Here is a 12169-nt window from a genome sequence, read left to right on the forward strand (position 1 = left end):
TAGAAAGTAGATTAATGGTTGCCTATGCCTGGGGTTTAGGATAAGGGTGAAATGGGGAGTTACTGCTAACAGATATGGAATTTCTCTTTGGGGTAATGAAAATGTACAAACACTGATTATGGTGATAATTATAGAACTCTAAATATACTAAAACCCACTGATTGTACACTTTAAAAGTTAATTTTTTTTTTTTTAATTTTAAAAAGATTTTTATTCATTTATTTTAGAGAGAGAGAGCAGGGGGGAGAAGCAGAGGGAGTGGTAGAGACAATCTCAAGCAGACTCTGTGCTGAGTGCACAGAGGCCAACGCAGGGCTCAATCTCATGACCCCAAGATCATGACCTGAGCCAAAATCAAGAGTCGGACAGGACACTTAAGCAACTCAGCCACTCACGCACCCCTTTAAAAGTTCATTTTAGGGGTGCCTCGCCGGCTCAGTAGGTAGAGCATGTGACTCTTGATCACAGGGTCCTGAGTTCAAGCCCCTCCGGCACAGAGCTTACTTAAAAAAATTTTTTTAATTAAAAAATTTTAAAAAAGGGGCACCTGGGTGGCTCAGTCGTTAAGCATCTGCCTTTGGTTCAGGTCATGATCCCAGGGTCCTGGGATTGAGCCCCGCATCGGGCTCCCTGCTCCATGGGAAGCCTGCTTCTCCCTCTCCCACTCCCCCTGCTTGTGTTCCCTCTCTGTCTCTCTGTCAAATAAATAAAATCTTTAAAAAAAAATTAAAAATTAATTAAATAGGGGCGCCTGGCTGGTTTAGTCGGTAGAGCATGTGACTTTTGGTCTCAGGGTTCTAAGTTCAAGCCCCATAATGGGTATAGAGATTACTTAAAAATAAAATCGTAGGGGCGCCTGGGTGGCTCAGTCATTTAAGCGTCTGCCTATGTCTCAGGTGGTGATCCCAGGGTCCTAGGATCGAGCTCCCCATCAGACTCTCTGCTCAGCAGGGAGTCTGCTTCTCCCTCTCCCTCTGTGCTCTTGCTCTAAGTAAATAAATAAAATCTTTAAAAATAATAAATAAAATAAAATCTTAAAGAAGCACCTGGCTGGCTCAGTCAGGACAGCATGCCACTCTTATCTCACGGTTTTGAGTTCAAGCCCCACAATGGGCATGGAGCCTACTTAAAATTTAAAAACAAATAAATACTCTTAAAAATAAGTAAAGTTAATTTTATGATATTTAAGTTATTTCTCAATAAAGCTATTATTTTATTTAAATATATATATTACCTGTTAAAAAATAATAATTACCACCTTGATGAGAACCACTCAAAACCACTCCTCATGGACATGGCTATCCTTCCAATTTCAAACATTTCTGAAATTTTGTTTCTGATGTTATACAATTTTTTTTTAAGATTTTATTTATTTATTTATTTGACAGAGAGATATCGAGAGGAGGAACACAAGCAGGGGGAGTGGCAGAAGGAGAAGCAGGCTTCCCGCTGAGCAGGGAGTCCAATGCGGGGCTCAATCCCAGGACCCTGGGATCATGACCTGAGCTGAAGACAGATGCTTAACGACTGAGCCACCCAGGCGCCCCGGTGTTATACAATTTTTAAAATAAAACAATACAGTGAGGGGCACCTGGGTGGCTCAGTCAGTTAAGCGGCTGCCTTCAGCTCAGGTCATGGTCCCAGGGTCCTGGGATCGAGCCCCGCATCAGGCTCCCTGCTCGGCAGGAACCCTGCTTCTCCCTCTCCCACCCCCCTGCTTGTGTTCCCTCTCTTGCTGTGTCTCTCTCTGTCAGATAAATAAATAAAATATTAAAAAAAAAAAAAAAAAAAAAACAATACAGTGATGTTTTTTAAAATATTTTATTTATTTATTTATTTGGGGGAGAGAGAGCACACACGTGCACGAGAGCACATGAGGGTGGGGGGGACAGAAGGAGAGGGAGAGATGATCTTAAGCAGACTCCCTGCTGAGTGCAGAGCCCAACGTGGGGCTCGATCTCACAACCTGGAGATCACGAACTGAGCCGAAACCAAGAATCGGACACTTAACCAACTGAGCCGACCAGGAGTCCCTAAAACAATACAGTCATGTTTTCAAGTACCTATCTTGGGACCTTATCTACCTTTTTTAGGTATAATGCCTTGCCTAATTAATATTTGTAATATTTTTTTAGGTACACTCACCAAACCTTCTCAAAGAGAATTCTACCAACGTATTTATAGAAGTGCTTTGCTGTAATCTGTACAAGAGTGGGCAGAGTTTTCTGTGTTGCCCATGAGACCTGCATGTTATCAGGCACCTGTCCCATCCACACTTCCTTTTGGATTTTATATCTTTTAAGAACAGGCCAAACTTCTATCAGAGAAGGTCAGAACCCATACCAGGAGTACAATTTGAATATATATTTCCCCCAACACATCCTTGGACACAAGCCACCAAAGAAGTTACCTCCCATTCTTCTCTCCACAAGGCATCTCTGAAAGAGAAAAGTTCTCTATCTCCTACAATGTTGATTTCTCTACTTGCCCACCCTCACAAAGCTGTTGGTTACTTGTAAATTTGGGGGCTCCACTGCTTACACCCCTAAAAGATCAATTACTAAAATGTTACCTAAGGAAACCTACTATAGGGGCACCTGGGTGGCTCGGTAGCTTAGCCATCTGCCTTTGGGTTGGGTCATGATCCCAGAGTCCTGGGATCAAGCCACACATTGGGCTCCCTGCTCCGAAGGGAACCTGCTTTTCCCTCTCTCTGCCCCTCCCCCTGCTTGTGCATGCTCTCTTTCTCTCTCTCTCTGTCAAATGAATAAATAAAATCTTTAAAAAAAAAAAAAAAGAAAAGAGAAGAAAGAAGCCTACTATAAACTCGACTCTGAAATAAGCCACACTGTCCTTCAGGGAGGCCTGTCATCACCCTGCATTATACTGCCCTCCTTTCCCAATTGCTTTTTCCCAAATTACACTTTAATGTCACGCCATCCACCTGTGGTAAGGGGCATTATAGGAACAGAGCTTGTCATCCTGTAGACTATAAACAAGATGCATAGGATGCTGTTATTAAACAGTTACCTTCAAGGAGGACCCAGGGGAGGACCGTCTCTGCTCTCTCTATCAAGAATAGATGTGATTTCCTGAGAAGCTTGTGTTTGTCATCTTTTAGACTTGGGGAATTTTTTAGCTGATCAGTTTCTATCTTTCAGTAGACTCCTTGAAAGCTTAGGGCTTAATCTCAAAGAAGTAATCTGGTCATCACAGCTTTTATTTTATATACAATTCTTACTTTTAGGGGCGCCTGGGTGGCTCAGTCGTTAAGCGTCTGCCTTCGGCTCGTCATGATCCCAGGGTCCTGGAATCGAGCCCTGCATCGGGCTCCCTGCTCAGCAAGAAGACTGCTTCTCCTTCTCCCACTCCCCCTGCTTGTGTTCCCTCTCTTGCTGTGTCTCTCTCCATCAAGTAAATAAATAAAATCTTTAAAAAACAAAACAAATCTTACTTTTACTGCTGGCTCCATCTTGGTTTCCTAACTTTACATTCTGTCTCATTTTCCTTACTTATTCTATATGTAATTTATCTTGCTATATTGAATACACCTTTGTAAACCATTCTATATCCTTTTTGGAACAAATTAACATTTTGAAACTAATCACAGCACAGATTCCTGAGGGACTCCATGATTCCCATATATGAATGTGCTAGAATTTGTACCCACGTATGTCTGGCTCTCCTAGCCCATAATGCCCCTTGAACTGCAAGTCACCCCTGGTAACTGGCCCACACCCCCCAGTGCTGACCTGAAAGTAACAGTACAACATAAGCTCAAGAACGTTACTGTGAAACCTTGCCAATCTCAAAAGCTGGAGAGTGTCTAGGGAACACACGTAAACTACTTAGGCAGCATCTTCAACCCGAGACCAGGCACACTACCTTGAGTAAAATAACAGTTGTCTCCTGTCACTGCCACTTCTGCAGTCCCAACTGAGGATTTAGAGAGTTGAGTTTCTAAGCCAAAGCTATTGCCTCTCATCTCTCCAGTTCAGCACACACAAAAATAAGTCCATTAAATCTCAATACAAATTCTATATAAGTCAGCCAATTACACACACAGTGGCCTCAGAGAGCCCAGCCTTGCCATGGGAGAAGACACATGGTCCTTTCTTCCAAAGCCCTTCACAGCTTTGTTCTACTGCTCAGTTTGTACAAAGCGTGGTTTCTCTTACTGCTCCAAAACAGTCTCTGAGGCAAGATTCTCAATCTTATCCAACTTTGGGGCAAACGATACCCATCTCTCCCCACGGTGCCCAATTAGTTCCTAATCTTGAACAAATAGGGGTTGATAGCCCCCTTCCTAGAAGACCCTATTTCCCTTCTCTACCTTTTTTCAAGATACTTAGGGTTCCATTCTATTCTCTGCTCCTGTCTCTCTGTCCCCTCTTGTCCCTCAAATACACTGGGTTTTAAATTTCTGTGATTCTCTGTTTTGACCCTGCTATCTAAAACATATCATTTCCTTTATTTACTTCAACATACTAGTACTTATACAATCTCTTGGCTTAAGAAATAAAAATCTATCTAAAATTATTTTTTACATAGCCTTTGTATAGAATTCCTACTATAATACAAATCACTGGGAATGAGGAGCTGGAATCCAAAATGATAATAATATTCACACCCTTACAATCCAGAAGGAAATATCCGTATCTTCAGTCTAAACCAGAGTTTCTCAGCCATGGCACTACTGATAATTCTTTCCTTTGGGGGGCTGCTGTCCTATGCGTTATAGGATGTTTAGCACCGTATCTGGCCTCTATACCCACTATATACCCATAGCAACTCCCTAGCTGTGACAATCTAAAATGTTTCCAGACACTGCCAAATATCTTCTCAGGGGCTAAATCACCCCCAGCTGAGAATCAATGGTATAGACCTTTCTTCTGAGTTTACTACTATTAGAGCTATTTACGTCTGGAGCACATTTGACAATCAGTAAATATTTGTTACCAGCCTGTGAATCCAACACATATCTGGACATCTCTACCTCAATATCTTGACTTGGCAGCATCTCAGACTCAGTACAGCCCAAACCAAACTCCCTTGTATTCTTTAATCTAGTTACAGTATTTACTAAGTAATCTATGCCAGAACCTGAGATTACACTGAATTCTTCTCTCTTCCTCATAACCTAGACCTAACCTGTCAACAGGTCCTAGTGTACCTTCTTCAACTCCTTTTATTTATTTATTTTTTTAGTAATCTGTACACCCAGCACGGGCCTTGAACTCATGACCCAGAGATCCAGTTGCATGCTTTTCTAACTGAGCCAACCAGGGGTCCCCATCTCCTTTTAAACACCACAATCACTTGTCACTGCCTTACTTTAAATTCTCATGTCACCTGGCCTACTGCTTCTATGACATTTTTGCCCATTCCAAACCATGGTCCACAAATGTTGCCAGAACCTACTGTCACAGTCCTCCTTAAAAATTTCTTAAGAGCACTCCTCTATGGCAGTGTTTCCAAAACTCTACTCAGATACCACCTTTATGATTTTTGTCATATTCCTACCACATACAACAGTATATCCTTGTAATAGTTTTCTTTGAATCTACTTTTCTTTTTAGTTAGCTACATTTTATTTTTTTTAAAGATTTTATTTATTTATCTATTTGAGAGAGAGAGAGCACGTGAACAAGTGGAGGAAGGGGCAGAGGGAGAGGGAGAAGCAGACTCCCTGCTAAGCAGGGAGCCCAACATGGTGCCTGATCCCAGGACCCTGAGATCACGACCGGAGCTGAAGGCAGATGCTTAACCCACTGCGCCACCCAGGCACCCCAGTTAGCTACATTTTAAACAACATCCCAAAGTCACAGTATGATTTGTTTTTCCCTGAAATATAAAAGCATTTCAAAGTGTCTATCCATGTACCGCCTAAAAGATAAAAATCCAAGTTTATCAGCCTAGTCTTCCATGATTAGCCTCTGCCTGCCTTCCCAGCACCACTTCCGGCCATACCAAACTACTTGAACCAGCCATGTTCTTTCAGATTAAGTTATACGATTGCATATGGTATTTATTCTGCTAGCACATTTCTTTCCTTCCTGTTTTGTCTACCTGAACACACTCTGCTCATCCTCTCACTGTTCCTCCTTGGTGAAACCATCTCTAGTTCCAGTTAGATGCTTTTAATACGTTCCCCAATATCCTGAACAGCCCTCTATTATAGCACCTAACACACCATGCAACAATCATTTGTTTACCTCTCTATCTCCTTTACTATATTGAGAGCCCCTCATAAAGAAGTACCAGATTCTATCTCTAGCACCCATAGGGAACAGTACTTGACAAAAGGAGACATCTGAAGAAATGTTTGTTGTAAAACAGTATACAATTAGATTCAACAAACCTTAACCATTTGTCTATCACATACAAGACAGTGTTCTAAGACTATGGAGAACACAAAAATAAACAAATATGATCCTGGCCCTCAAGATGTTTGTAGTCTAATGGTAGAGACAGACATATTTGCTATCATAACAACACAGAGTGGTAAAAGGAGCAATAAGGTGCTATGGGGCAAAGGTCAGTACAGAAAAAAAAAAGGGAATTTTTTTTTTTAAGTAGGCTCCACGCCCAGCATGGAGCCCAACCAGGGGCTTGAACTCACCACCCTGAGATCAAGACCTGAGCTGAGATCAAGAGTTGGACGCTTAACCAACTGAGCCACCCAGGTGCCCCAAAAGTGGGAATTTTCAATAGCAAATAAATGCAGGTATATACTCCACTGAGTCACTGTGGCAAAACCCACATAAACCTCAAGTCCTGCTCTGATATTTGTTCTGCCTTACACAAGGATTGTGTAAATGACAGAATGGACATGAAGGTACTCTGAAAACTGTAAGCAGCTATCGTACATTCTAATCATTGCTAATAATTCTGACTGTGGAATCCAGGAGCCCTGCATGGAGAAAGTAGCATCTGAGGCAGAGCTCAAAAAGGACATGGAGGGTATTGTATAGAGGAAACACAAATGGTAGTTATAGATGTGAACCCTGGACCCAGACTACCTAAGTTTGAATCCCAGCTCCTCCACTTACTTACTAGCTGTATAACCACATAAAGATACTTATAATCTGTCTGTGCTTTAGTTACCTATCTATCAAATGGGGCAAATATTAGTAGCCAACTCACAGATTATTAAATGATTTATTATTTGTGCTATGTAAGTATTAAAAATACTAGGTGATAGAAACAGACTGAGCAAGAAACAAAGATGGAGAAAGTATAGAGCATATTGTCAGAAGAGGGCAGTCCAATGTGCTTAGAATGGAAGGTAAAAAGAAACTTGATGAAAAAAAAAAAAAAAGAAACGTGATGAAGTGGAAGATGTACCTAGAAAAGCATGCTACTTGTCATCCTAAAAAAAAAAAAAAGCTGTTAACTGTATCATTAAGAGCTCTGCACAGGAAGATTTCCAACTTTATTCATTGATTAGGTGCACATCCTCAGGCAGATCATAAACTCTATGAAGTTCAGTATACCCTCAGTAAAGTAAGAAGGGTATGGAACTAGAAGAACTCTGATTCTCTCTTAGCTCTGAAATTCTAGAAAAGGGACTAGGGACTCATTAGAGATGTGTACCTTCCCATAGAACACCCACAGCCACACATAACTACTGAGCACCTGAAATGTGGCTAGTCCAAATTGGGATGTGTCATAAATGCAAAATATACACATTTCACAGAGAGTACTCAAAAAAGGGCAAAATATTACATTAATAATTTTATATTGATTACATGTTGCAATTGGGTTAAATAAAATATTACTAAAATTAATTTCAACTGTTCCTTTCTATTTTTTTAAAATGTGACCATTCAAGGCTCATGTTTCTGAGCATTTCATTTCTACCAGACAGCACTGTTGTAGACTGTTTTCATAAAACATAGGGGAATGTGATTCTGTGGCCCAAAAGACAAACAAAATGCCAGGTATTATCAGAAAGGGTCTTGGAAACACAACACTCTTCCAGCCCTATATAATGCCCTAGTATGTCCCTAACTACCACACTGTGTTCGGTTTTCCTTGCAGTACCTGAAAAAGATACAACAAAAAACCAAACAACTTGGGTAAACGGAACGATCAATGAAACAAGCACTAAGATGAGTGACTAGACTAACGGATTGCAAATCCGGAAGGATAAAGACTACCATATATGATGAGAATCTATAAAATCAGTGTCTGGAATGAGGAGGTGCAAAAGGCTATTCACTAAATCTCAGAAAAAAGCAAAGGAGAATTTTTTGAAGCTTTATGGAGGCATTTCAAGTAAAGGTATAACTGCTGAGCAAGTAGCCTTATATGAAGAACTCAGAGATGGCTCAGACTAAACATAAAAGTGAGTTCCAAAAAGATTACATTAACTATTAATTCATAAAAGTGGTTATTATGGAATTGCACAATTCCTTATGCAATCTCTTTACCTACATGTCACCTTTAAGAACTGTCCAAGAGATCAAACAATCCCCAAGTTATAGAACCCTTCCTCCTCCGAAATTCTTAAGTATTCAATACACCCACCTTTTATCATTCATTCTTCCACTTGGCCAGATATGGAATCTCTATCTCCTATTACTCTCTCTGAAATCTTTATTGTGGATGAGAACCACTTGAGCTCTTTAAGAAATGTTTTGTTTTGGCCCACTCTCATATATTTCATCTTTATTCCTACAAAACAGTTATGCAGATTCAATCTAGTACTAATGATCTGACCACTTCCAATTTAGATATAGAGAAATCATAATTAGATGTAGAACATCCTATGCACTTATTATTTTATTTAGTACCTCCAACTTCTAGTCAAATTAAACACACAGGTGAATTGCTGTCTTCTTTTCTAACCAGAACAAATCTTTTCCATAATGATCATTAAGTGGCTCCAATGATTTTTCTTCCTCTTTTATTTTGGCTCTAAAGCCTCAGAAAAGGTGCTCCTGGAATACTTGGCTTGTCTAATTTTAGTTTCCATTTCATGCCAAGAAGTAGAAACAAAATTAAATTTCTTTTAAAATACGCCAGACATGAACAGCACAACTAAATTCATCCAATAAAACCACTTCCAAAACAAAGAAAAGCATCCACTTATAGAGAAATATTCATAATTATTTTTTCCCAGTAGTTGTCTAGAAGATTGAAAAAAAGAAAGTTTATTAAGAAACAGATATATGCTAAGTACAGCCCAATAGTTTTGCAAAGGGAAATGAAATGGTTTAATACCTCTATTTCCTTAAGGTGGGAAGGAAATCTAATGTTTATCAAACTAAGAGATCTAAAGAAAACCCAACTGATTATCTTCCAAATCATATAGCCAATCGCAAGTTATTATCAAGACACACTATAATAATAAGCAACATTTTATTCATTAAAAACAAAGCTCAAAACAGCTTTACACGTGCTAAAAAAAACAGAAAATTCCACATCAAATCACTGATACGAGAAAATCAACTTGATCTATGGAATTAACAATGCTACCAAAAGATATCTGGTTAGTTTTCCATGAATTAGGTCCCAATATTGGTTGTATCCTCGGTTCCTTTAAAAAGCATTTAAACAGAAGGAAGCCACAAAATGTCTGAAGGACTAAGATGAACATAAATAAAAGCTACATTGCTAATATTGGCTTTGTCCTCATTTTAATCAAAGTATCCTATTTAAAAGGGGAAAATGCAGGGCGCCTGGGTGGCTCAGTCGTTAGGCGTCTGCCTTCGGCTCAGGTCATGATCCCCGGGTCCTGAAATCGAGCCCCGCGTTGGGCTCCCTGCGAGGCGGGGGGCCTGCTTCTCCCTCTCCCGCTCCCCCTGCTTGTGTTCCCTCTCTCGCTGCGTCTCTCTGTCAAATAAATAAAATCTTTAAATAAATAAATAAATAAATGGGGAAAATGCACAAGAATGACTCCCCTATCATATAGCACATATAATTAACATGTAAGTACAATGCAGTTACATCCATGAGAGCTGGTGTGTGACCTTAAACATTTTGCATGCTTGTTGACTGATGTTAAATATCAACTTCCTGTATGAACAGAGCAAAAGAAAAAACCAGTAATCTCTTCCTTAAGAGAAATTTACAAAGATAAATTGCTTTACATCCATAGACTAAAGAAAAAAAACAAAAAACTCAAAACTACCAACAGTTTACCCACTTACCACACAGCAAATCAAAGTTAACTGAACAAAACAGGCACGGGCACTATCCGCTGAACACTGTCAGACGCCTGAGCGCTGTGCATGAAAACACTTCTCAGAAAAGCAATATACCAAAAACCTACATTCCTTTTCTCTTACATTCATTCCTTTATCCACACATACATTTATTGTTACTTGCACTAGGCAGTAGCAAGGAACAATTCACCTCCTCTGGGAAACCAAGAAAAGGAAATCTTCAGTCAAGAAGGGATTATGAGGAAACAACTTAAGAGGCAGCCACCGCTCATGCAGAAAAGTATTTGTATTGAGGCCCTACTACTTTATCCACTGAAATTAGCTCAACAACGTACTGGAAAATGGGTTCATATCTGAATTAACAGAACTAAAGCAACACTCCTAACAAGCAATTGAGACGAGGCGTACGGAAAGAGGGACGACCAGCCGTTCTCTGACATCACTACCAGACCGCTCTGGCCCACCGTCTTCCCCTTCCGCAGGGACCTAAACACACTGGGGCCGCGTCCCGGGAGCTGGCGGCATCTCCTGTCAGACGCCGGCCACCCAGAGCTCCTGTCACCACCTCTGGGGGATGATCCCATCCCGAGGGCACTGTCCGCTGGGGCTCGGCCGGGCTCCGGGAGACCGGGGTCGGGGTGAGCGGAGAGGAGTCTTCCACGCAAAGCTGTCAGGGCTCGGAGCCCTGGGGTAGCCCAAAGGCCAGGAGGGGCAACCTTGGGGCAGAGGCCGCGACATCCCTCGCGACCCCACGGAGGCAACCGGGAGAGCATTCGGGAGACTCGAGCTTCCCCCGCTCTCCGCGTCACGCCTGGTCGGACCGGGTCGCTTCGCCCCGCGTTAGGCCCACCACCAGGACCGGACCGGACGGGATGCCGGCGGGGGTCCGGCGCAGAGAGGAAGGGCGGGCCGGCGGGCGCCCCACTGCCGGAAGGGGCGAGCCCCGCAAGCAGCGCTCCCGCCCCAGCCGGGCTCACCTTCAGGTCGTTCTCCGGTAGGTACTTGCACAGCCGCGCTATCTCCACATACTTGTCCAAGTCTAGGGGCGCCATTTTAGAAATAACAAGCCCCGACGGCTTCGGCGGCAGCAGCGGCGGCTCTAGTAGCGGCGGCGGCAGCGGCGGAGGCCGAAGCCGGAACTCTTCCTACGTCACGTCCGGCCCGTGAGAGGCGTCTGCGCAGCGGCGTAAAACTTGACCCGATTCTCCCCGCTGCCTTCGCACGCCCCACGTTCTCTCCGGCTGAACCCAGGCTGCGGGTCCCTAGAGGCACCCCAGGTCCAGCCAGTGAAACCTGCTGGGACCCGTAGTTTTCTGCCGCGTGGGGTACTGGGATTTGTAGTTTTCAGTAGTGGCCAGTTACCCCACTTTTTCTCCCCTTCCCTTCCTTTAGACTTTCACTTCTGTGGGCCCAGCGAGGCTTTTCCGATGCAAAAAAACAAAGTAGATGACCCTAGCCATTTCTTGGTTTCTCACTTCGACCCTTTTAAGCATTCTCTCACCAGAACATCTTCAGTTAAAAATTGAGTAAGCCTGGCCGTAGTTAACCTGTTCGCACCTTTTCAAGTCCTTGTGAAAACCTTGCTTAAGCTTGTGGCAGAGACATCAGGCTACCAATCTTGCAGCCCCGGAAGGAAGGGACTCAATGATTAAGGGTTTCTTAGGCTAAATGCTATATAAATGCTGTTTTTCCGTTTAATCCTCATAACAATTGATAGGAAAGCAAGGTTCAGAGAGGTTAAGTAACTTGCCCCCTAACTCACAGGAACTAGGCAGGGGAGCAGAGACCAGAACATGGGTCTACCTGGTTTAAATATGCTTCAGTGTGAGTCTCATGAGGGCAGGGAGTGTTTTGTTCTACCCCCAGTGCAAAAAAAAAACAAAAAAAAAACAAAAAAACAGGACCTGTCACTTAGTATAACTTCAACAGTCGTTCATTTAACAGCTATTTATTGAACACCAACTATATGCCAGGTACAGTTGTAGGCACTTAGGATA

General features: G+C 42.2%; 1 protein-coding gene across 1 annotated transcript in view; it reads right to left on the reverse strand.

The window, feature by feature from the left end:
• PPP6C (protein phosphatase 6 catalytic subunit) overlaps positions 1-11384 on the reverse strand; it is a 37817-nt gene extending 26433 nt beyond the window's left edge. The window contains exon 1 of the mRNA XM_032418408.1: positions 11150-11384. Coding sequence (XP_032274299.1) covers positions 11150-11224 — 75 coding nt within the window. The 5' untranslated portion in view covers positions 11225-11384. The remainder of the gene's footprint in view (positions 1-11149) is intronic.
• Between the last annotated feature and the right edge of the window lie 785 nt (positions 11385-12169).

This window comes from Phoca vitulina, unplaced genomic scaffold (genome assembly GCF_004348235.1).
Source record: "Phoca vitulina isolate PV1807 unplaced genomic scaffold, GSC_HSeal_1.0 scaffold21, whole genome shotgun sequence".
NCBI lineage: Eukaryota > Metazoa > Chordata > Mammalia > Carnivora > Phocidae > Phoca > Phoca vitulina.